Consider the following 26,545-nt stretch of genomic DNA (forward strand, 5'->3'; position numbering starts at 1 on the left):
TTAAAAATTGAGCAGAAGGACACATGTTCAAAATTAAGAAAATGGCTAAAGAGATGCCAGGTGTCATTTCACTGAGAACAAGAGAACAGGCTTGTACTGACTAGTGGTAAGAAGAGAACAGTGCAAAATCACCTCTCAGGAAGTGACACAAGGAGTGGTCAGCCTGTGAAGGCCAGTGGAGCAAAGGACCAGGAGCATTTATTTCACAGTGTACTGTGAGAACAGAGAGACTGCAGGAGTTGCCAATTTTCTTCACTTATTTTTGTTTTACAAGCAAATGAAATTTGTCTAAAGTTGGAAGAAAAAAATTGTTTTTCTAGAACTGCTTTTTAGAAAATGAATAGATGAAAGAAATAGAATTATCTGTATTCTTTTAAGAGTCAAGAGTGGTTTGTGAGTAAAGCATTAAAGCCTTAAGAAAATTCTTAGAACCTTTAAATACCTGGCAATTTCTGAAGTATTCTGTTTATTATGTGTTTTAAAAAACACACACAAAAGAACAAACAAAAAGCACAGCACTGTTTTCCACTAAGTCTGAATAGATTGATAAGCTGTCTTTATGAGGTTGCTCTAGCACTGAGCATCAGAAATTAGCAGACCTTTCGGCCTTCATTCCTTTTTAGCGGTTTCCAAATTAGAGAAACTGAGAGTCCTGTGGACTTAACTGTGTATGCTGTTTTTTAGCTCAAACTGGGTTTTGAAAGAAATGCTTCATTATAAAGACTACAGCCATAATCTTGCTCAAGGAAGAGCCAGTGTGTGTATTTCTCTCTCTTAGGCTTTTTGTGGGGGAGAAAACTTAATGTTCCTGTATCCTCAGAATTTCTTCCCCCTCAAAAACCCACCTCTGCTCACTTTGAGCATCCATGCTATAGCATCAGCTACATTTAAATTGAAAGAATCTTTTAATGTTAAATTTTTCCTCATAGCAACCGATCAGATGCGCCTTTCTGGGAAGTGAGTGTATGGAGGTGTTTTCTCCTGTCAACAATGACTGCTCGCTCACCGAGGTCAGCAGGTTCTGTGTTCCTTGGATGTCTTCATCTGCCTGTTTGATTGCCTTCTCGGCTGCAATCTGGGCCTTTTCAGCTTCTTCCAGGGCTTCCTTGACTCTGTCTGCTGTGACTTTAACGTCTGTTGCACCTTTGCTGTTTAAAAGAATGAGCAGATAGATGTGAGTGTGGAAAAAAGTCCTCCTTTTGAATACAAAGAACATTTCATCTAATGCACAGCCTTCTGCAAATGACTCAGACCGCGTCACACACAGCACTGTGGGCTGTTCCCATGCCCCCTGCCCCTACCCTGGGGTCACTTTTAAGAATGCCATTGGTTAAGCAGCACACATAAGTTCCACACTGTGTATTCAAGGTCAGCCACCTGAATGCCCTAAAGTCGTCAGATACCTGGCTCTTTTAGCTTCTTCTAACAAACTTTCCGCTCTGGCAATGTCAGCGGCACTTTGTTGTAGAATAACTTCTACTTGAGAAAGGCTTTCAACTCGTTCCCGGATGTCGTCCGTCAGGTTCTGTAACTGTTCTGGGGTGCTGGGCATTTCCATTTTCAACACTTCGTTAGCAACTGCTTCGATGCTGTCCAAGTCAGCACTGTCCTCTGTGAAAAGCAGAGACGGGTTCGCTCATTCAGCTGCTTATCAGTGAGTCTTCACTGCGTGAACAGCACTCCGGTCACACGTCACGTAAGCTGTGTCTTCAAGCTCTTTAAATGTACGGCCTGGATTACTGAGGAGATGAGACTTACACACATGAAAAATTAACTGCAGACAATACATACTACTGAGATTTGGAGTAGGCTGGGGTACAGGGAGGGGAAGCTTCACGGAGGATGAGGGGCCTGAATTGGCTTTGAAGAGTAAACACAATTTAGAAGAGGGACATTTCTGGATGGAAGGCAGTATGGGCAAAGCATGGGACATAGAAGTTTTGCTAAGCAGATGGGTTAAGACTGGGAAAACCACAGAGACTAGGGTTGAAGCCTGATCCTAAAAGGCACTGAGAATATTTAAAACTGAGGCTGGAATAAGAGTTTAGAGATGAGGGAGCTCTGGTGGCCTAGCGGCAAGAAGCTGCACTGCAATCAATCCCAGAGGTGCACGGTTCGAATCCACCAAATGCTATACTGGAGAAGGAGGGACAATCTCCTCCTGTACCAGTCAGATCCTATTTGACGGTACTTACACACACAAAATAATAAAATTTTTAAAATGTAAAAAAAAAGATATACGCCCTTAAAAAAACAGTGGTTGTTTTTTTAAAAAAAGTTTAGAGATGACTATAAATGCAAACATGGAAGGTGAATTTCCTTATAAATGAACTAATTTACAGAAAAGGACACGATCCAGGAAGAGAATCAGAAGAACCAGGATAGAAGTCAGGGAGTTTCAAAAGTCAAATGTGAAATGTCAAAAACAAGGATATTAATCTTAAAATACCTCTGATCATTCATTTCCATATTAAGAAACCCAAACAACAAAACTGGAGCCCAGTGTGTTTAATACTAAGGAAAAGGGGACTGAATGATAACTTCCGTAGGATATTCCTGAGCTAGCCATGTTAACGAAATATTCCTGGCGCCTTAGCCATCCTGCTTCCTTCCTAGCAGAACCCTGACATCTACCTCAAAAAAAAGGTAATACCACCTCTGAGTTAAATCCTGATTAATCAATTTGAACATGTCCATTCTGCCTGCCGGTGACATTGGGCATATGATTCATTACTGGCCCATGAGAGTCCCTGAGAATGACGTCAGTACTCCTGAGGTTTCCTCTTACAAAGAGCTTTCATTAGATACTGTTCTGTTTCTCCAGTGAAGTCATGTTACCATGTGCGCGCCTGAGAAGCTGGTATACTCTAGACGGCAGAGCAGAAAGACAGTAAGCGGCACAGGTCCATTATCCCATGAAGATCTGTTTTGTGTGACAATAAATATGCTTCCAGATGAACGGAATTCAGTCCAAACCATCCTCACTGATAGGATGCAAATGGTGACCAGCGGTACCTGTGAGCTGGGTCTGGAAACACTAGGAATACAGAATTTGGAGACAACACAAAACCAAACTCCGGCTCCTGGAGAGAAAAATCTTAATGCCATTTTATGTAATCACTGATATAAACTCCAAATCGAGTTCGCCCTGAGTTAGACTTGTTATCTGTGTCACTCATCGGGTGTGTATCTGTGAAAACCAGGAGAAGGTTATATACATGAATGTGCATGAGCTTCTTAAAGACATGCAAAACCCTCTTACGGGATTTTTTTTCTTATTTGAAAATGCTATATCATCCCTGTCAGAAACTGGTTTATTTGAAATAGGGGGACAGAGAACCTTGTCATGCCAGTTTTCTATTTTAAGATCGAAACACATGTCCCCGGTGATGCAGCAAAGGAGAAGGTCCTTACGGGTCAGGAAGTTTCTGATTTGCTTGATCAGATTCCGCAGGTCCTCATTGCTCTTGTCCACCTTCTCTTTGGTAGCGTTTGTTTTCAGCAGAACCTCCTGAGCATTCTGCTTTGCTTCATCTGCTCTCAGTTTGGCTTCAGAGACCTAAATATGAGGAATAAATTAGCCACGGATCAGCCTCACTCTTACTAAAGAGGAACAGAAGAGTGGAAACGATCCAGAAGGTGAAAAACAAGCATTTGCAATCTGGCAACGAATTTCTTCCCTTCAGCAAAAGATAGTCTTGTTATACAGATAAAGTATTCAGTAGAAAGAGTCGTCTATAATCTTCCTATTGACAGGCCTACTATGTACCATTTTTGAAGCTTTGCACCCTTTAACTCCTGACAAACATTTGGTAATCACTGCTCTGTCTCAGGGACCAGAAGAAATACGTCAGAGGTAACTGTATAAGCCACGTTAGAACAAAGGTGTCATTTATTCAGAATTACAGAGGTATAGCCATGTGTTTTCATGATCTGGGACCTATGATAGGGAACATGATTATACTACGTTATTGGCAATCTAAGACAAACTGTTTATTTTTTCATTAATCCCCTTCAGGAATAACAAGAAAGCAAATTGCTGAACTATGTGTAAATGAAAATCAAACAAAACCCCTCTTCAGTTCTTTCTCTTCATGAAAACACACTTTGAGACCTGATTGTTTAATTCTGTCACTGGAGTTAGAGTTTAGAATTGATTTTGCCCTTTCAGATTCCTCACTCCCCACTTCAACCAAGAAAATAAACAACTGAAGTTAACCGAGTCCCTCCAATGCATGCATTACCATCTTAGAGAGCTGTTCCACCTCGGCCAGGGCGCTCAGAACATCTCGGTCAAAGTCCATGGCTTTCTGCCAGGCGTTGTGTGCAACAGTGACCAGGCCCCCACAGCCAGGCCCCCCGCACTTCTTCTGTCCCTCGTCCGTTCTGCAGTTCGGCCCACCACACTCAGTCTCCGAGCAGGAGGCCCCTGGAGGTGTTCCACAGGTCTGTAACAAGCACAGGGCAGACACAGGGATCAGACAGTGAGCCTGTTGCAGTGGACAGTTGTGCAGGACCTGGGTGGCCCCCGAGAGTACGCAGGTGGTCCTCAGCAAGGATGCCTGAAGACACTATAGTCAGAGGCAGGCGAGAGAGAAAAACGAAGAAATCACTTGGGGGAAAAGCTAACTGCTTATTACCAAAGAAACAATGAACATTTGCAATCCCTTGTCGATACTGTCTTCCTCTAATGAACTGGAACACAAATTTGTGTTCTACTCAGGGTGCAAACATTGTCTGTTCTATCTGCCAATTGAATTCAGCCCATGTGAGAGCTAAGGAATGTTCCCAGACCTTCCGCTCGCTCTCTCTCTCTCACTGTTGTTGAACTGAACTAACTCATAAATATATGCTCCGTTGCATTTCAGAGGCTCTAAATCACATGGGGGTAGACTGCTTAAAATACACAGGTTAAAAAAAAAAATTTTAAAAAAATACACAGGTTCTACAACCCTTTGGGGCTAGCGCCATGTTAACTGATGACTAAGTTGCTTTTCATCTCGTGAGGATGAAGGGTTCATTCCACATAAATCAGGCAAAAAGAGGTGAAGTGCAGGTAGTATAAAAGAGCAGAAGAATGAGACGGGAGGGTTGTAGTAGTTGGGGAAGCCTTGCTGGATGGTGAGAGGTAAGGAGGTGAAGAAAGAGAATATTTCAGATGCAAGAACAGAGAAAACAGTACAGACCGATGGATGCCGTTTCCTCCACACATACAAAGACGCTCTCCTTACCTACTTAAAATTCTCAAAGATTACGGAATGGACATGGCATAAACACAAATTCAAAAAATGTCAGTGTTTTATATGATGGAAAAAAAGGAACAGGAAGAAAATGATAAGTAGAATTATCCTTCTGTGGAAAATGCCCATGTTCAAAAGAGGCAAAAGGCTTCTTGACATGAACAATAGCTAGTATTTCCAAACAAGAAAAACACTGTTTTTAAAAAAAGTTTTTTACTAGATATAAACTCATTAGACTAACAATTAAAAAAAAAAATTAAGTCCATTATATCTCAAGTTAGTCACGAAAATAAACAGGCTTTCATAGATCTGGCCTACAGTGCATAAAAAGCCTCTGAGAATAAAGTTCATGCTTCGTGCAACAAGAGAATGTGGAACTTAGACGAGAAGCGTAAGGCCCGAGGGGTGCTTTCCAGAAACAGCCTGCCAGCACACTAGAAGGCCTGCTCTGTTTCAGCGGACGCCACAGGAACAATGCATGGTTCTAGCCAAATATACACACACAGAGAAAGGACTCGTGGTACTTGAAAACGCAAGAGGACAAAAATCAATCTTTAAACAAGGAAATGGCCTTCTGTAAAAATACCTTGTGTAAAACTATCTTTAACCGAGCTCTTAAGGATCAACTGATTTAAAAAAACTTTAAAAAGAAATTGAAAAAAATTAATAGACCTGTATGAGACGGGAAGCTGAAGGGCTCATGAGTTTAGCTTAATGAGGGAGGATGAACATGCACAACCGTCCTACATGGAGAAACTGTTGAACTGGCAAACGTTTTATTCTGTACATTCTCAACAACAAAACAATTTAAAGACACAAACAAAGATTTTAAGATTTAAAAACATACCAATATTAAACTAAAGGATATGGCTAAGGTAGATTGTTGTAGTTTGGTGCCATCGAGTACAAGTCATAGCGACAATATGGACAAAAGATCCAAAAGGTCTGAACCCCGTCTGTCCTGCGCCATCCTCACACTTCCTGACACACAAGAGCCCATCGTGGCAGTCACTGTGTCAATCCACCTGATTGAGGGTCTTCCACTCCTTCGCTGACACTCCACCCTTTCCAGCATCACGGCCTTTTCCAAATAATAGCCTCATCTAGCATATGCCTGCAGTAGATTACCAGGTTAGAAAGGCAGGACAGGAAAGGCCCAGTGAATGCTAGCAGCCTCATCAACGCACAAGATGTCTTTTTTCATTATTATTTCTATTACTACAGAATTTATACTTTTTTATTAAGATTTTACTAAAGAAATGTTATCCTTGATTGTAATTCTACTTGCTCAGGTGACACTTCTATTTTGTGTTCTGACTTTTCACTAATTATAATGGTAGGCTGTCTTAGTTAGTTTCATGAAAAACAAAGAAGCCAGAGGAAGAAGCAGCTTCATTTGGCTCTTTTTTGACCTTCTGTCTGATTTTCATTAATCTCACTACTCAATTTCATTTGGCTCCAAGGTGACTTTCTAAAAGCTTCTGCAAACTGAATCCACTTTCCAGGCTACTCTCACGGTCAATCTTCACCAGGTAAAGTTACTAGAACAAAGGGACATTTTAGCTAACACTCACTGAAAAAAAAATTTTAAAAGTTCCTTGGCTCCTTTTAATTTTTTTTTTTCCTAAGGAAGTTCCTTACAGAGTTAATTCTGAATTCCTCCATTGAGCTGGATTTTGCACTCTGAAACAGAACAAAGTAAAAAAGAAATGTACACTGTATAAAACGGATCAAGTTTAAGTAAGCTGGGAGCTGAGATACAGCTCTGGTTATACCACAGGGAACAGCTGCAAGAGAGGAAAAGCTGGAAACAGACCTGTTTCGACTCCAGCTTGGTCAAGGATATACCCTAATACAGTCATCCAGAGAACTGGGTGGGGGGGTGTGTGTGTGTGTGTGCGTGCGCGCACACACGTGGGGTTTACTCCTATTGATTCATGTGCAAACCCTCTGAAAGGTAAGCCTGAGTCTGCTGTCCTCCAGTAGATTCTGACAGCCATCGTGCAGGGCAGAGAGTTGCCCCACTGGGTTTCCAGGGTGTAAAGTTTAGGAGGAAGGAGCTCTGGTGGTCCATTCCATAGGAAGTTGTGCTGTGAACCCAAAGGCAAACCCTCTGATGGTTCAAATCCACCAGTAGCTCTGTGGGAGAAAGACGGGTAATCTCCCCATGTGAATTACAGCCTTTGAAACCCTCTCAAGGTTCAGCTATGTGTCGTTCAGACTTGAGGGCAATCAAAGTGAAAGAGAGAGAGGGAGAAGGGAGGGAGAGAGAGAGAGAAAGAGAAGAAGATGAGAAAGAGGAGGAGAGAGAAGAGAGAAGAGAGGAGAGGAGAGGGAAGGGGAGGAGAGAGGAGAGAGAAAGAGGAAGAGAGAGGCTATCATGGTACCAACACAGCTCTTTTATGAAAGAAAGGCCCAGAAGCTTGCTTTTCCTCGCATGGCACCAGAGCAGTCAGGCATGCCAAGCCCCCAAACCTTACCATCTCAGCAGCAGTGGAAAGGTCCAGACTCTGCACTTTGCCCGCCAGTTCATCGAGGAGACGCGACTGCTCCTCCTGCTTTTCCTTGAACTGGGACCCTCGCTCCAGCATCAAGTCTTCTACTTTGTCTCGAGTGAGGGCCGACTGCTCCACTGGACTGTTGGGGTCTATGGTGGAGGCGTTCACCCGCTCCTCTGCCTCCAGAGACATCTGGAAATACTTGGTGATGCTATCCAAGGCGCCTAGGGCGTGAAATAAAATTGCCCAGTCAGTCCCACTGTACTTAATCTTCTCAATGTGGTGTCTGCTGCTCTGAATTTACTGCACAATTTTATTTTTGCATTCAAGAAAGAACATCTTTATGAAGAAATGACTATTTTCTCTCATGATCAATGAGTGGCTCTGGGTCTGGGTCTGGAGGAAGCCAAACACCTGAACGAAAAGTGAAAAATGAACTCTACTGTACAGAGGCCATTCTTGAACACAATCAACCATCATCCCAATCTTTGCAGTTCACCTGTCACATTCAGGTGAATTTTCCTTTTTCACAGTCATTTAACTAAACTCATACAAACGGCTACAATGGGCATGAACAGCATAATGTGGTTTGACTTTAGGGAACCAGCCACCCCCATAAAAGCAACTGTGCACAAAACAGGAATGAATCGTGTGATCTGGCATTTCTACTTTCTGGTGTTTTTCTGAAGTGAGACCTGGTGGCTCAGTGGTTCAAACCCACCAGTCACTCCATGGCATGGACACATGGCAATCTGCTTCCATAGAGATTTACAGCTTTGGAAACTCTACAGGGCAGTTTTCTGTTGTACAGGGTCACGAGTCAGAAGTGACTCAAAAGCAATGGGTTTGGTGTGGGTTCTATCTAGGACCAATGATCTAAATAAACAAAGAATTTGTAAGAATAGTTTTCTGGCCAAGCAACATTCTAAAAGATGAAAAGGATTTGCAGAATTATCAGTCTAAATGCAGAAGTATTCCCAATAAAAGCCTAGGAGGGCTAACCCACTCCCTGGGAGAGGGGACAGGAGACACTTTTTAATGCAGTGACCTCTGCTTCCCAGTGCTTCTGAGCTCCATCCAATTCCCCATCTGCAGGTCGAGATCTTTAACCTTCATCTGTGCCAGAGACTAGCGGAGCCAAAGTGTACAAATGATTGGAAAGCACATGATTGATTGTGATTCCCCAAAGAACTGGTGAGAGGGACACAAAGAGTCCTAGACCCTCTAAAATGTCGATTGGTTGTTGAGTTTATTCCTGTGTCACAACCACACTATCTCAATTACTGCAGCTTAATAATACACTGTAGGATCTGATAGACCAAGTCCCCTTTTCCTGTTCTTCAAGATTCCTGGCTCTTTTATGTAAATTTTTTAATTAACTTGTGAACTTATAACACAAACATGTAGATTTTTCAACTTGAAATGTATAGTTGCTGATGAATTGGTGTTTCTCAAAGTGCTGTACTGAATGGCTAGACTGATGGCTAAATCCCTTGTCCCTGCGTAAACATGTACCAAAGCAACGCTCACCCCGAACATCCGAGTTTTTGATAAATTCCAGTTGCTCCGCGAGCTCCTTCACTGTGCTGTCCAGCTTTTCCGCTTCCGCCTGCATGGGGTCCAGTTTCTCGGCTGTGCTGTTGCTCTGGGCATTGATGTCAGACAACTCTACTCCCACCTGAGCCATCCTCTCTGTGACCTCTCTGGTTAACTTCCTGTGAAGAGAAGGATACGTTTACCCATGGAACATGAGTCCAGTAGGACTTGTAAAAAAACCTGTCAATTTTACATTTTCTACCCACACTGCTCTGTGTCATTTCAAACTAATTCAGTAATTTGTGACAATGCATTCCTTTCAAGTACTGCTTTTAGTCTCCTCATAATAGATTATATTAAACCTAATCAATTGTTTTTCTTCAAAGATTCTGAAGAAAAACACAGAAATACCACTCAGGTGTGCTGGAAGGAACAATCCAGCTGAGGGATTCTAGGTCTGTTGTAACACACACACAGGTGAGAACATGGGAGTTCCTTCCAGCTTCACCTGGGAGGATGAACAGCTTTAAACCCACACAATCACAGAGTCCAAAGATTTAGAAAGGACCCAGTGTAGAATTATGCTTACGGACAGCCGCCAAAAAAAAAGGTTCCTCTCTCTGAGCCTTAGGGATTGCCTTCAAGACAGAACATGTCTGTTCAGAGGAAGCCCTCCAGCCCACTAACAGGACCACGAAGTGTCATCAAAATCTGCTTTTCACACACTCCCCCTTCAAGCAATCGGTCATCAAAGCAGCCTCCTTCTACCAACAAACAGTCCTTTCACTTTTCTTAAGAAAGAAGGTTGTTATCTACTGAGAGTAAGACATAATCGACATTCAGCATTCACACAACTCCTTTGAAATCTGTCCCTGTTTTGTTCTGCATCTTCTCTATTGCTAAAGCCACATTTTTAAGAGTCTACTTGTGTCTCAGGAGCCCTGGTGGTGTGTTAGCTGCTGGGCTGCCGACCCCCCACCAATAGCAGCAAAACTTCTAATAAAGGGGAGCTCTGGTGGCCTAGTGGCAAGAAGCAGCAACTACAATCCCAGAGGTGCACGGTTCGAATCCACCAGATGCTCTGCCGGGGAAGGAGGGGCACATCTCCTCCTGTACCAGTCAGATCTGATTTGACGGTACACGCACACAAAAATAATAAAATAAAATAAAAAATATTTTTTTTAAAAAAAAGGAAAGGAAGCTTTTTTTTTTTAAAAAAAAACAACAACAAAACTTCTAATAAAGGAAATTCCTGGGGCAGTTCTACTCTGTCCTGTAGGGTCACTCTGAGTTATAATCGACTTACTGGCAACCGGGTTTTTTATTGTTGCTTCAAGAAACTAAAAAACCCAAACAAACTCTGTTACTGAGTTAAATCTGACTCACAGCAGCCCTGGAGAAGACAGAGAACTGGCCCATGGTGATTACGTATGAATATTTATGCAAACTGACTACCCCATCCTCCTTCTGTGGAGCAGCTGGTGAGTTCAAACTGCCAACCCTCTGGTTAACAGCCAAATGCCTTAACTGGCACCAACAGGGATTATTATTTAAGGTAAAGACAAATCGTTACTACCCTCACCCCAATACAAATGCACTTAAGAGAGAAGAGAGCTCTGGGTCCCAGTTCCTAGGAACTTGAGCTGTTGACACAAAGACCTTGCCTCTCAGGAGGTTCAATCTACCAGCGACTCTAAGGCAGAAAGATGGGCAATCTCCTCCTGTGTGACTTTAAAGCCTTGGAAACCCAACAGAGTCAGCAATGAATCAGTTCCGGCTTAAAAGCAGTGAGTTTAAGTTTTAAGAGAAAAAAAACAGACTCAGGCATTAAATGACTCAAGGTCAGGAGTGTAGCACGGAGAAGAGCTGAGACTGGCCCAAGGATGGGTCTTCTGACTCTACATCCAATGTTCTTCCCACCCCATTGCCTCAGGGCATGGATAACCCGCAGGGCACTGACTGTAACATGCACACAGTCAATGCTGCACCCTTAAGAATGCTGGTCCCCACGGCGTGCAGAGGCTCATCCACCAATTACCCAGAGGAAAGACTGTTGGAAAATGAATGGCCCAGAATCTGTTTTCACTCACAGATCCAAGCACACCTTCTGATGGAAGGAAAGTGAGCGGGCACCATGCTGAGAAACCTTTGCTGTTTGTTCATGAAGCGACACAAAAAAAACCCCAAACAAACAAAAAAACCTGGCAGATTGTGATTCTGGCTGATTAACTACTTACTCGGCCTCTTCAAAGAGACTCCCGATGTTTTTTAGCGGCTCTGCCGCTGGGCTCTGCGCGAGGATGTCCTTTATCTCATTGACTTTCTTCTCCACCGAGTCCACGGTCTCCTGGTAAGGCCCGATCACACCGCTGAGCTTCAAGGCCTTGGCTTTCTCCAGGAACCTGTGGGTCTTGTTGGTCAACTCGGCGATGATCACATCCCAGAGGGCAAAGCACTGGTGGCAGGGCGTGCAGTCGGGGAAGACCCCTGAGTACCCTCGGGTACACTTGTCACAGCGTGGGCCCTCAACTCCCTCCACGCAGATGCACTGGCCCGTAGTCTGGTCACACTGTGAGGTCTCAATGCCTCGGGGGTCACAGTCACAGGCTAGAAGGGAAATGACAACTGGAGTTGATCTAACAGATCACAAATGGAGACAATAAGATTGGCACTTCTGAGGTCCCAGTCATTGTCACAATGTGAAGGTGTCAACCATACCAACTGCCAACAGCAATTTACCAGAGGATCATGGAAAGGCTACAGCAGCCTCCTACAGCTCACTTGCTAACCACTTTATAACATTAATAGAAATAAGAATATGAAGGGGGGAAACCTCCTAGCACTTATTAACCACTTGCTAGGAGCCAGGCATTAACAGTAATGCTTTCCATACATCACCTCGTTTAACCTCAGAGAAAGCCTGCAGGATAGATGCTGTAACTGTCACTATTACACAGGCAGACAAGCTGGTTGAAGGTTTGCTTAACCTTTCTCAAGTCTTATAGCAAGAAAACATCAGAGTGAGAATTCTAACTCATCACTTTGTAACTCTGAGGTCCATGTTCTTCACCTCTGCCACCTTCCTATGCCTCCCCTAGACTCCGACTTCCCCAAAGGTCACAGGAGCACAGACAATTCAGATGAGCCCCCTGACGTCACTAGGTACCACACACACTGCTGAGCAACTGCTAACATACCTGGCCCCATCTTGGTCACAAACCAAAGGGTGACTCCTTGGGAAAATATAGTAACTTGATCAAACAAAATAAAAAAAAAAATCTTCTTATAGGGATTCTAAGTATCGGGTGCCTTTCCAGCTTTTAGCAAAGCATAATCGAATTTGTGGTTGTTGGTCTTTGTCACTGTGACTTCGAGATAGGCAACGTCATGATGGAGGAAGAAAGACTGACTCTATCAATAATTTCATCTTACTTGGATTCACAATCAATATACTTGGTCCAAGTAATCAGATCAGGAGATATACTGCATTGGGAAAGTCTCTTATCATGGACCTCTCCAAATTACTGAGGAGTAATGATATCAGTTTGAGGATTAAGGTGTCCCTGATTCAGGCCATGGTCTTTTCAGTCACTTGCTGTGCATCTGAGAGCTGGACAGTGACTAAGGATGACAGAAGAAATGATGACTTTGAACTGTGGTGCTGGAGAAAAGTGCTAAAGATCCCATGGACTGTCAAAAGAACAAACAGATGTGTCTTAGAGAGAGTGCACCCTGAGTGCTCTTTGGAGGCAAGGATGATGAAGCTTCATCTCATGTAATTTGGGCATGTTGCTAAGAGAGTCTATTCCTTCGAGATGGACATAATGCTTGGAAAAGTGCAGGGGCAGTGAAAGAGAGGAAGACCCTCAACTAGGTGGATTGATACAGTGATTGCTGAAGAGTGTTTGAGTGTAAGAGATTGTGATGATGGCAGAGGATTGGACGGTGTTCAAAGGATCGCTATGAGTTGCACTTGATTCGATGACACTGAAAAACAATACAACACTGCATTAGGCAAGTCTGCTATCAAGAGTCTCTTTAAAGTGCTAAAGTGTAAGGATATCAGTTTAAAGAATCAGATGCACTAGCCCCAAGCCATGGTATTTTCAATTGCTTCCTTTGAATCTGAAAGTTGGAAAATATATGAGGAAATCAATGCCTTTGAATTGGGTGCTCGCAAAGGCTGCTGAAGATGCCATGGAGTGCCAAAAGAACAAACCTGTTCAGGAGGAAGTGCAATCAGGGCGCTCCTCAGAGGTAAGAATGGTGAAACCCCGTCTCACATATTTTAAGCATGTTGTCAGGAAGCGTTTTTGGAAAAAGACATCATGCTTGGAAAAGCAGAGAGTCAAAAAAGCAAGAGAGGAAGACCCTCCTTTAGATGGACTGAGGCAGTGACTGCCACAATGGGCTCTGAGTAGGGACAGGACTGTGACGATGAAGCAAGAGAGAGCAAAATTCTGATCGGCTGTTCATATATGCCTGTCGGCACCAACCGACATCTGTGGCCCTATATAAGGGGACCCAGTAAGGCGGTGTCAACTCATTCCCTCTCCCTTAGGCTTGGAAAAACTGAGGGAGATGCTGCACATGTTTTTAGTTTGCTTAGAAAATTCTTTTTCCCACAGGCAATGAATGCAAAGGCACTCTTTAGTGCAATCTTAAACAAGCTTTGACTGGATTCAGGCTTGAGGCAAGAGATGTGTGCACATGATGAATTCATTTCTAATTTCTGTGCTATATAATTTTTTATTTCTTTGCTAATGGCATGTTGTGCTGTCATTCTGTCAAGGCCTCTTTGAAAGGAAAGTATTAGCCTGACCCTGCAGGACCTCATGGGCCTGGTCTTGAGGCTTTCCTGGGGATTTAGAGCAGCCCAGCATTCCAAAGGGTCGCCAGAGCTCCGGCTCTCTCCAGAAGAAAACCACCAGCTCAGCTGCACTGACGAGTATTTCTTCCCTTCAACTCAAAGAAGTCAAAGCTCACGCATGGCAGTTTCATCACTGAAGATGCTGACCGTGAATTTTCTTTGGAAGGCCACCAAAGAGCTCTTCTCAACATCTGGTTTTTATTCTAAATTGAAGCTGGGAAACGGCTAAAATTTTGGGGGATGTGACGTTTCTTTGCTGCCTGATTGGTTCTGATTTTGTTAAGGGGGTCCCCTGCGAGGCGAGCGCTAGAGGCCATGTTTACAATCTGTGTTGAGATCTTCCCAAAAGTATGAGCGCAGCTCATGAGGCCAAAGAAGAAAGCTTGGTTAATAATTAACAAGTTAAGACATTAAACTTGTCAGGAAGTTCCCTAATCGTCTCTCACACTTATCAAGACTGAAATCATGAACTAACTGTGCAGGCTGTAGCTAACAAGAGCCAGTGGGTTTTCTCCATTCAAGAGAATGAGGAGGGGAGCTCTTGTGGCCTAATGGATAAGGAGTTGTGCTGCCAATTCAAAGGCACTCAGTTTGAATCCACTAGCTGCTCCAAGGGAGAAAGATGGGCAATCTCCTCTCTCTAATCTATAGCCTTTGAAAATCCTGCTGGAGGGTTGCCTCTGAGTCAGTTCCAACTTGACAGCAATGAGTTAAAAAAGGAGATGGAGTCCAGGTAACACAGTGCCACTTTAGGAAATGGAGATGATCAGAAATTTTCTCTTGGACTGAAGAGTGCAAATTTGCATAGCCCACTGTCTAATCTTTAATATGAATAAATCACGTAAAGAACATAAAAGCAAGACAGTATTAACTGCAATGACTTCTTTTAGCTGTAAGTATGTTCTTGGCGGCCAGTAGGTTTCCTCTACTAAGTTTTCTCATCACTTAAAACACAGTTCCTTAGAAAAAGGTAAATGAAGACTATTACACTCAATTTTAGATATATTGAGACTGTGAAAAAAAAAAAATAGTATTAACTCAATGCCAGAATGGGAAATAGTAGCTTACAGGACAGGAAATAGTAGCTTACAATAGAGTAAACTGCCCCAGGGGGGTTTCAAGGCCATAATCTTTATGGTTCAAGATCAAGAAAAGAATATTCTCAACACTGAGCCAATTGGCAGCATCATGATAGATGGAGAAGAGATTGAAATTGTTGACAAGTTCAACCTGCTTGGTTCCACAATCAACACTCTTGGCACTAGTAGTCAGGAAATCAAAAGATTAACTGGTTAGGAAAATCTGCTGCCAGGGAACCTCACCAGAGTGCTGAGAGCAAGGATATCAGTCTCGATACTAAGGTGCATCTAATCTAAGCCATAGTCTTCCCAACTGTTTGCTATCCATCTGGACAATGACCAAGGATGACAGAAGAAGAATTGATTAGCTTTGAATGGTAGTGCTGGAGAGGAGCACTGAACGCACCATGGACTGCTAAGAGAACTAACAGTTCTGGAGAGAGAGAGACCGAGCTCCTCCTTGGTGGCACTCTGTCTGGAGTACTCTGGCCCTGTACCCAGGAAGGACCAATCTCTGGAGAAGGAAATCATACTTGGGAGAGTCGAGGGACATGGATTCTGAGACTCTGTCTGAAGTACTCTGGGCCTGTACCCAGGAAGGACCAATCTCTGGAGAAGGATATCATACTTGGAAGAGTTGAGGGACAACACAGGAGAAGACAACCCGGGGTGGGATGGACTGACATAATAACTGGTATAATGTGTCAGAGTACGTGTGTCACAGTGAGATTGGCTCAGGACAGAGCAGGATTCAGAGCTATTGTGCATAGAGTCACTATGAGTTGCAAGTACGTAACAACAATCTTTATGGAGGCCATCTGCTTCATCTTTCTGGTGTGAAGCCACTTGCGGGTTTATGTTATCGTCAGCAGCTGAATGTTTTAATCACTGTGCCACCAGAGCTTCTTAACAGTAGCCTAGGAGCCTAGTTATCAGATAAAACCCGACTGCTATTCGGTTGTGACTGACTCATAACAACACTCCCCCGGTTTCCTTGGAGGGCTAATGGATTCAGATCCCTAATAACGACACTCCCCTGGTTTCCTTGGAGGGCTGATGGATTCAGATCCCTAATAACGACACTCCCCTGGTTTCCTTGGAGGGCTGATGGATTCAGATCCCTAATAACGACACTCCCCTGGTTTCCTTGGAGGGCTGATGGATTCAGATCCCTAACCTTTTTGATCAGCAACCTAACTAACACGTTATGCACAGGGTTCCATGATTATCAAATACACAGGATAAAGCTCTTCTATGTTTTCTTCACATTTTTCACTTTCTCCTCTAGATCTACTCTGTTCATGGAATAAAATTCAAGGCTTTTTACAATCTGGATCCAAATGGCTTTTGGAAACCAAGTCTCCTATGACTCTCCAGCTAAGTCTGTTACCCGAGGGCACTTCCTACAGCCCTGCCTCTACATGCCCTACAGTCTCTCGGCCAAGACAGTCCTTTCTTCCATCAACACCAGCTGCCCAAGGAAGGACCTGTCTGCCTCTTACCTATGCCTCCCATTTCCAATATGCCCAGATGAAAGAGACTGGCCCTTCCCAAGAGCCCGAGGCCACAGGGTAACGGAGCCTTCTCTCTGCTATCTATGAATCAACAGGATTCCTCAGTCTGACCCTGGGGCTCCCGAGGGGCACAATGCAGAGCTGCTCCATGCATAGCTTCCCTCCAGCACGTTGGACAGTGGATGGATGAGATTCTCTCAGCATCTCAATACAGTGGTGAGCTTGTTCCAACTTGGCACGATCCGCCCCAAGCCCTAATCCGGGTGGACAATAGGAGCATTCAGCCATTTGTAAGTTTGAGGCACAACTCATTTGTCTTTTACAGAACTACATTTTTCTGCCATAAGGAGATGACTAAGCTATGACTTAAGTCTTTATAGAAGCATATTGTTAAGTGCGTGGCTCCAGGAGATCTAAATGTGTACCCTCCAATAAACCATCTCAACAGAAAGAGCAATTGAGACTGAAGAACTTGGTGGCAGTTAATTACCTAATTCAGAGTTCCCATTCTTGTCTTATTGCAGTGGTGTGTGGTGTATTGTCCAGCCTGACCCTTAGCAGCTATTAAGACAGAACTGCCTCAGAGGCCCCCCTCGTTTGTGACATGACCAGATCATCAGGTCTTTTCTTCTGAGAAGTGAGTTTGAACTGCTGACCTTTGGTTAACAGCTGGCTACACCTCGAGAAGTTCTTTTCTGTCACTGTGGTTCCATCTGATTTGGAATGACACCTCTTCTTATCGCTGCTGATCTCCAGAGCCTGTCCCTTCATGCCCACATCCTCTCATTTCCATTGGGACCACATCCCAATACAAGAATGAACGCCCTCCTGAATGCACTGTTTCTGCATTCTCATCCTGGCCTCACCAGTTAGCCCGGGTCCTGCTCCTGGCCATCCTGTATCCACAAAAATGAATCCCCCCATTGTCAACTCAAGTCAATCAGCACTTTCTATTGTTGTTATGTGGCATCGGGTTGCCTGTGACTCACAGCGACCCTATGTACAACAGTCCTACACCCTGCTCTATCCACAAACTGTTCAAAAATCTGAGCACTACAGAACATTTAGAACACTTCAGGTATTTTGTGTCCTTGGTTCCTGGCCACAAAGGGCCCACAGCAACCTGCACTGTGATGGCTCAAAACACTCCTGCCTCCACCCCTGGCCCCTCCTATATACCGCCAGTCCAGCCTGTACAGACAGAGAGGAGACAAGGGGTAGAGTGCACCAGCTCAAAAGATGCAACAGCATTTCCTAACTTTATAACTTTGAGTTGGCAAATTAGCAACAGATCTGCTACTCTATCCCTAGATTTTAGCATTCAGGATAAAAGGCACTTCTGCCCTCATAAAAAAGCCTCTTAGGTGGGGGTGGAGAGACAGAAGGATTTAATGGGAAGGCAATGTAATAACAGAACAGCTAAAATCTAACACCTGGCATAAGCTCCAAGGGTATTTTTAGTTCTTTTTAGAGAAGTTTACTAATCCTCCAAAGGGCTTAAAAGCATTTTATATTTGCTTGGAGGGGGTTGAACGGTTTTAAAGATAGAGATTATAAGACTAAGGTCGTTAAGTATGGAAATCTAGAGGAGTAAATGGGGAGGGGAGAAAAGCAAGTCTTGCATGTGTGTGCATTTTAAAAAACTTCATTAGGTATATGGCCAACAATCCCCACTGCCGTCAAGTCAATTCTGATTCATGATGACCCTCTACTGGGTTTTCGAGGTTGTCAATCTTAGCGAGAGGAAATTGTTTCATCTTTCTCTGGAAAGATGTGACTGATTGGAGTTGCTGACCTTAACCTACTATACCACTGAAGTCCTGATCGTACAACGTGGTTGTTCAGTACCATCAAGTTTGGAACCCAACCATAACTGACCCTCCAGAGGGTTTTCAGAGGCAGATAACCGCACGGGAAGGGACTGGCCATCCTTCTCCCATGGAGCAGTTGGTGGATTCAAACTGCATGCCTCCTGGATTACAGCACAGCTTCTTACCACTAGGCTACCACATAAATACACAGACTAGAAAGGTTCTTATCAAACTAAGAGGAGAAGAAGGAAAGCATCAGGTGGAAGGTCTTAAGTTTCACTCTAATGCATAAGTATTGCCTGACCAGAACCAGGCAGACTAGTTGAGAATCTGTGTCCTTTCCAATGGGAGCATCTGTGGATCTTCAATCACACATAAAGACTGGTGATTTTATAGTTCCTGCATTAACTAGGATGCTACGATTAGTCTAAATTAAGACATAAACTACCAAAGAAAGAAGCAGAAAGGAAGAGGGATTATACACTTCCTGTTTTTATGAATTCTCCCTATGTGAATGATGACATTTCTTTGCAGGATGCTTGGTTTTCATTTTGCATTACTTGTTTATGTTTCCTGTCAGTTCCTCCAGCAACAGGTTGGGCTTGCTTCTAGATGAAATAAACAAGCTCGTGAGCACTGTAAATCTCACACTTTATTAAAAAAAAAAAAAAAAATTCTAAAATAGGATCTAACTTTTGACCTGAACAAGTTGACAATGTTCCTACAAGAAAGCCATGGTTCCCCTGACAAAGTTAGAGCTGAAAGGTTAAAGCCGAGATAAAAGGGCAAGGGTTTAGTGCTGAGTACTGAGCGAACAATCTCCCAATTGAGTCTGACTCGCAGCAATGGACTTTTTCATGCTAACAAAGCTAAGAAGGAGCAAAAGGTCAGAAAGCTTCAGCGGCTAAAGCTGCTTTGCCAATGACACATGCCGATAATGTCAGGGCTTAAGAGGAGAGGGCCACTGTCTGCAGAAAAACCAAGCTCTTGAGGCCTAACAAGAGTGAGGGATTGCACAGAACAGCACCGCCCTGAAAATGCTTGGGAAACCAGATTTCAAGAAGAGCTTTATGTTTAGGAGACAACATGGAGCAACTGGTCTACCAGATGTCATTTCCCTTCCCACAGAAGTCCCGCTAGAGTAGAGTCAACCCTTTGAGAACCATCACCATCACTGGGGGATGATGAATGACAAAGAATTTGTTTATTGATACAACACGCATCATCCCCTCTGTGAAACAAGGCTTAAACTAATCTAAGACGCTAGTCCAAAACCTTCTGGTGAAGCCTCAACTTAAAAAAGAAATCATTTATGCACACCCATGTTTATCGCGGCTTTGTTCACAATAGCAAGGAGCTGGAAACAACCTAAGTGCCCATCAACAAACAAATGGATAGAGAAGCTATGGTATAGTCACACAATGGAATACTATGCTGCATCGAAAAACAAGCAACTCATGCAATATTATTCAAAATGAGTGACCCTGGAGGACATTATGCTGAGTGAAGTAACTCAGTCACAAAAGGACAAATACTGCATGGTGCCACTGTTGTAAAGCAAGACTGACCTGGGGGTTATGAGGAGACTGAGAAGGATGGGTTCAATAATGTATACTGCATTGAAACAGATGAGGGAGAAAACTGTTTAAGAGGGGAAATTATTAGGGATTTTTGCCATGACAGAAGTCCAGAGCGAAGGCTGCATAGTGGAGTGGACCCTTGGGGGAGGTATTGTAAAACAGTCAAAGAATTTGTCTTTTACTTTTCCAAGAGGGTAGTGTACTAGAGGGGAGGGTTGGGAGTAGAGAAAAGTGCAACAATGAATGAATGGAAATAAAAAAAAGAAATCATTTGTTCTGTGTTATCCATTGTTTGATATCTTTCTGCAGCTCAACAACAGGTGGGTTTATACCTGTTGGGGAAATAAATACTCTCTAGGCTTCTGACTTTCTGACTTTTTACAGGAAGTACTCAAATGTGTTGCTAACTTGAACTGTGGTATTAAGAAATAATACACTCTCCTTTTCTGCTGGTTGCCTGCAAAAGGTTTGGGTCCACCCCTGAATTTCTAGGGGTGTTCCTCACCCCCAATTTACTTCTTTCCTCTTGAACTCCTTGCATGGTCTATCTTTATCTTTCACTGCCATGCCTCCTCTGCATTACTTTAATAAACCTTTCTCATTTGTATTGCTAAATTAAAAAAAAAAGAAATAATATACTTTCATCTGCCCCTGAAATAAAATAAACCAAAACCCAAACAAACTAACAACCATATGTGACTTAAAGTCCAAGAGCTCATTGTTGTCAGGTTGAATCTGACTCCTAATGGCCCTAAGGAACACACCCCATAGGTTTCCGAAGTTGTAAATGTTTACAGAAGCAGACTGCTCCTTCTCCTTTGAAAACTGGTGGGCTTGAACTATGGACCTTTTAGTTAGCAGCCAAGTGAGTAACTACTGCATGACCAGGAATCCTTTAGAGCCCAGCAGTGACAGAGTTGCAGATACACCTCATAAAATGTTTACGAGACCGAATGGGAAACTGCAGAAAATATTCAGCCAGAGCAACAAACCAGAAATGGGGGGCAGTGCAGGGAGGGAAGAAATAACAAGAAAATAGAGTAGAAATGGCCTAAAACTTTTCCATAAATGCTTCCACTTTAAGATCTAAAAGAAATCTGATATATTTTTTTAAAAGTAATTTTGTAGATTAAAACAAAAAATTCCAACAGCATAACGATTAAGCAACCATTGATTCACATGATTTTAACAAAGTTACTTCTGTTGTTATTAGGAAAGTGCCAAGTTTTCTGTCACGGTCCTGTGTCATCAGCGTACATGAGAATCTGGGTTTGATTTCCATTTAAGAGCCTGGGTGGAGCTCCCAGCAAGACCCCCCTTGTGCTCGAGTCCCTGTGCCAATGTCACCTGCCAGTTCTACACTATAGCACGCAGACCTGGGGGGTTCACCCTCAGCACAGTCAGCTCGACGTGACGGGACCAAGGCTCTCGGGGGGACAACCGTTCCACTCTGGATGTGGCAGGCAGGAAGCTGGCTGCCACAAATACTGAAAAGGGGAGAAATCAATCTGCAGAAATATAGGGTCAGTATGAGCCCATTCTCATTAAAAGCACTGGGGGGACAAAAAAAAAATCAATAAGGGAAAAACCTCAACATTTTGTGGGTGCATATGAATACCTTTGTTCCTTCAAGGAGTGGGGCCGGAAAAGTAAGCAGAGCCACTTTCTATTGTTGTTGTTGATGTTGTGTACCGTCAAGCTGGAACTGACCCATAGCTGACCCTCCGGTGAGCTTTCAGAGGCAGCTAATCACATGGGAAGAGATTACCCATCCTTCTCCTGTGGAGCAGCTGGTGGATTCAAACCACGTGCCTTGAGTGCAGCTTCTTGACAGCGGGGCACCAGAGCTCACTTTGTACGAACTGTACCTTAATAAGGTTGCCGTTGTAACGTGCCGTTGAGTTGATTATGCCTCACAGTGACCTTATGAACAACAGATCGGAACCTACCTCTCTCTTGCGCCACCCTCAAGCTCTGCCAAAAGAACAAACCAGTCTGCCTTGGAGGCAGTGCAAGCAGGGTGCACCTCAGAGGAAGGGATGCTGAAACCTCATCTCACATGCTTTCAACTAGAAACGGCAGAGAATCAGAAAGGGAGAGGAAGACTCTCAAGAAAATGGCTTGACTTATTAAGGCCAGATTTGTTCATTTTGGGGTTGGTTTTTGTTTTCCAAAATGAACATAACTTGTACCTCACTTCAGAGTTTACAAGAAGCCCTTCCCACATTGGTTAATAGGGGTGGCTGAGCCCCAATGCCAGCACACGGCGGCCTCACCTCGGCATTCCACATCGGGGTCTCCCCAGAAGAGCTCCTGGCACTCGCTGCAGGTGCGGCCTCCAAACCCAGGCATGCACTGGCACTGCCCTGTGAACTAAACACAGCCAGAAAAAAACCTTGGTCAAGTGGTTTTCTTCACCTTCTCTGTCTGCTGCTAGTTAGAAGTGGGACTGAGCTGTCTGCCTCCCCATCTTGAGTAAACAGATCACTGTCGTCCAGGAGGAAGTGCCTCAGAGCTGATCCTTCAGCAGGTTTTCAGAGACAGGAGGAGACTGCCCATCCTTCCCCTGCAGAGAAGCTAGTGGACTCGAACTGCCTGCCTTTGAGTTGGCAGTTCAACTTACCCACTAGCCGACCAGAGCTCCCACATCCTGACCTCTATTATGTTATGTACTATGAAGTTGGAATCGATCCTGCAGTGAGTTTTCAGAGGCTATAAATCACAGAGGAAGATACTACCTATCCTTCTCTAATGAAACCGTGGATTCGAACTGTGTGCTTTTGGGTTGGCAGCACAGTTCCTTATCACATGCCACCAGAGCTTTCTCACATCCTGACTAGGGCAAGGGAGCCCTACTTTGGTCTTAGGGGATGAGGACCCCACGCAGCACCTCTTCCACTAGGAAGTCCCCTGAACATTACACGGTCCTCACGTGTCTCCTCACTCTTGGCCTCACAATCACTGACCGTCCTAGCTGACTGAGGGAGCGCGTCATTCTCAGTGTGTGCTAGGCAACAAAAGAACATTTTACCGTGCTGGTTTTGGTTCTTTGGTTCCTTCTAAGCTGCCGAGCAGCCACACATTGGGAGGAAGCACCATGTCCATTCTGACATGAGTCCACATAGCAGCGGGAGCTCAGACTGAAAGGCTGCAAGGGTCAGGAAGGGCCTCTGCACACCATAATGACATTCCAGCCCAGGGCGACAGTGAGGGCTGAGGCCCAGACCATGATGTGCCAGCTAGCAGTGGACCATTTGGCTCTGTCCATGGTAATTGGGCAAAGCCACCAAACAAGCTAGCCAACCTCTGGGTTCACAAAGACGGGTCTCCTTCTCCCATAACAGCCCCAGACTCTCACCTCGTTACAGGATGGCCCGAAGGAATGGGCAGTGTCGCAGTCGCACGGCTCACACCCTGTCCCACTGGCCAGCTGCCAGGTATTGGGCGCACAGTGGTCACAGTTCTGCCCGATGACATTCGGGAGGCATAAGCACTGGCCAGTGGCTTTGTCGCACTGGCAGTCGGAGCCATTGCAGTGCGCCTGCACGGTGCCCAGGTAATTGCAGACACACTCTGAAAAAAGAATAGTGGGTCAGGTGCATGATAGTCACAGTCCCCACACGCAGATGGTGCAAAATGCATTACAGGCAAGCAGTTAAGACAGTCGCTCTCCAGACCTCGACCCTGACATGCAAACAAGGAGGGAAAGAACTACAGGAGATGAAAACCAAACACAAACCAAAACAAACCCCCACCCCTAAAGTGACCTCAAGTCCTTCCGATGCACTACACAGACCGGACACTTCCCAGGCAGATATGAACAATGGCAAGTTTTGCCTAAAGGTATTTTCAAAACACACACCCTTAACTAGCTGCAGGTGAATCATTTTAAAACTTACAGGACTTAGTAGAATAATAAGAGAGGCGCCAGTGGGAATAAGATATCTAGGGATTTAGAATTCTTGGCGGGGAAGAACAAGTCAGGAATGAGTGGGACACGGCAGGTAAAAGCCCTTTAAGCTAGAAAGGCTTCCTTCCAGGAATCTGGTCCCCGGGGCCCCCAACATTCCAGACATGTTTGTATAAACAAAGAGGGGCCTGCAGACTGCAGCAGCCTGGGCAGAAATGCTGGCTGATCCCCTGATAAGAGAAAAACACCAAATTCTCAGAGCATAGAAGAGTTCCTTCTTTCTCCTTCAACTGGTAGGCTTTCTATTAATGATATTCGAAAAGCTCTGCATTGAAATGCATGTTCAGAATCAATAAGGCCCATCCAATCAAAGTCCAGGAGCAGAGCATAAAATCAATAAACTCTACTTGGACGGCATTTATCATGGTGAAAGTGACATAGCTTTTCCTTTTGGAAAAGATACTGGATCACATCTTGTGACTTCAGTCCTATCAGAAAATGGGAGGAAAACAGTGTCATTCTTCTATGGTTCACAGGAAAAGTTTCTCCCTCTGACTACGTGTTTTCTTAAATGATATAAAAATAGAAAACTTCAAAGTGCAGACGGACAGAAGGTGGGTCTCATCCGCCTTACTTTTACAGTCCTGCTGGAGCGCGTCCCCGTAGTAGCCCGAGCGGCACAGCTCGCAATGCTGTCCTTCCGTGTGGTAGAGGCACTTAAGGCACCTGCCGGACTCCTTGTCACAGGCTTCCGGGTCCGTCGTGTCAATGTTCTGGTTACACTGGCAAGGCTGACAGGTCCCGCCGACATCAGAGGGGTTGCCAAAGAAACCCGAGGCACAGTCCTCACATCTGGAACCTGTGGTCCAATAAAACCAAGGACAGTACTTTTGGCTGAAGAAGCTCACCAGCCCCCTGCCATTCTTGTCCTGCAACAGCTGGCTGGGTGTCTCAGAGGCCAGTGCTGATGAAGGTGGGGGTGCTCACGTCCAGAGAAGGAACAGCTTCTAGCTGGGAAGGGAAAGGTGTCCTAAAACTACCGACAATGCCACAGGCCAGTAACTCCTAGGATTGTTACAGTTTTGGGGTTTTGTTGTTTTGTTTTTAGCATTTGTGACTTTGGTTAAACAATGAGTTGAGAATATAAAGTGAGTCTGAAGTCAAAATTCCAACCCAAGGGTTATGAATGACCTTAACCATTAAGTCTTTGGGGCTCACTGGGAATCTGTGAGTGGTACACAGCAACAGATTCTGCTATTAACAGAACTGCCCAAGGTTTGCGTTCACTTAGAGATCTGTTCCCCCCAAAAAAATCAGTCACTGAAAATGCCATGGAACACAGCTGTACTCTGCCATTCATGGGATTCCCGTGAGCTGGAATACCTCAATGGCTGCTGGCTTAGTGAGAACCCAGTGCCCCTTACTCAGAGACACCCAAATCACCTGCAGATGTTTACGGGCTCCTGATCATCAGGAGCTCTGATGGCACAGTCTGTAGAGAGCTGCTCTGCTAACCCAAAGACCATTCCTCTCTGGTGGTTCGAAGCCACAGCGGCTCTGCAGTCTCCTGTTTAACTTTACAGTGTTGGAAACCCAACGGCAGCTCAGCCATGACTTGGCTCCAACTTGCTGGCAAGGAGAGCTGAGGCTGTTGTTCACAGGTAGTATTTGAAACACTGATATTGAGGATGAACTGAAAGTTTCTTTCACAGCCAGCTAAGCTCACTGGTACTGACAGATGTGAGTATAATTAACACGGAAGCATAAATCAGTCTTAGCTTTGATGGATTCAGTGATCTGGGGACTTGCTGGGTGATCGTCTTTTCTCCCTCTGCCCATCTCCCTATTCGAGGTACTTCTGCCATAAGCTCGATGACACTTTTTTTTTTTTTAATTTTTTAAAATTCTTTTTTTGTGCATGTACCATCAAATAGGATCTGACTGGTACAGGAGGAAATTGCCCCTCCTTCTCCAGCAGAGTATCTGGTGGATTCGAACGGCGAACCTCTGGCATTGCAGTTGCAGCTTCTTGCCACTAGACCACCAGAGCTCCCTCAATGAGGCTTTTGTTAGGTGACATTCAATTAAGGTTAACTCATAAAGACCTAATGTGACAGCTCCCCCTTTAGGTTTTCTAGGTTATAATAATCGTGGAAGCCAACTGCCAAGTCTTTCTTGCATGGAACCCAGTGGATTCAGACTGCTAGCCTGCTGATTAACACTGAACTACTTCTACCACCACAGCGTCTTATGAGTTGAAAAGGGAAGTGAAAAATAAAATAGAAATCATTCTCTCTACTATTAAACCACTGATAAAGTATGTCACAGGGGTTGAATGGTGGATGAGCTTGTAGTTCTGACTCTTTATTATAACATTATCATAAAAGCGTCAAGAATTGACTTTGCCCATGTAACAAAAAAGAACTATTTTTAAATTTCAGGCCCCCTTACCTTTCAACTAAGGATTATAAAAATGAAACCACACTAAACTAACCCATCCACCTTTT

The 26,545-nt window shown here is 44.2% G+C and overlaps 1 protein-coding gene across 1 annotated transcript in view; it reads right to left on the reverse strand.

Moving 5' to 3' along the window:
- LAMB1 (laminin, beta 1) overlaps positions 1-26,545 on the reverse strand; it is an 82,225-nt gene that overhangs the window by 2,622 nt on the left and 53,058 nt on the right. Inside the window, 10 exon segments of the mRNA XM_006882635.1 lie at positions 1,007-1,148; positions 1,404-1,611; positions 3,415-3,559; positions 4,245-4,448; positions 7,721-7,962; positions 9,269-9,453; positions 11,512-11,881; positions 22,405-22,501; positions 23,487-23,701; positions 24,673-24,897. Coding sequence (XP_006882697.1) covers positions 1,007-1,148; positions 1,404-1,611; positions 3,415-3,559; positions 4,245-4,448; positions 7,721-7,962; positions 9,269-9,453; positions 11,512-11,881; positions 22,405-22,501; positions 23,487-23,701; positions 24,673-24,897 — 2,033 coding nt within the window.

Source organism: Elephantulus edwardii, unplaced genomic scaffold (assembly GCF_000299155.1).
Source record: "Elephantulus edwardii isolate Elephantulus edwardi_28Jun2011 unplaced genomic scaffold, EleEdw1.0 scaffold00022, whole genome shotgun sequence".
Taxonomy (NCBI): Eukaryota; Metazoa; Chordata; class Mammalia; order Macroscelidea; family Macroscelididae; genus Elephantulus; species Elephantulus edwardii.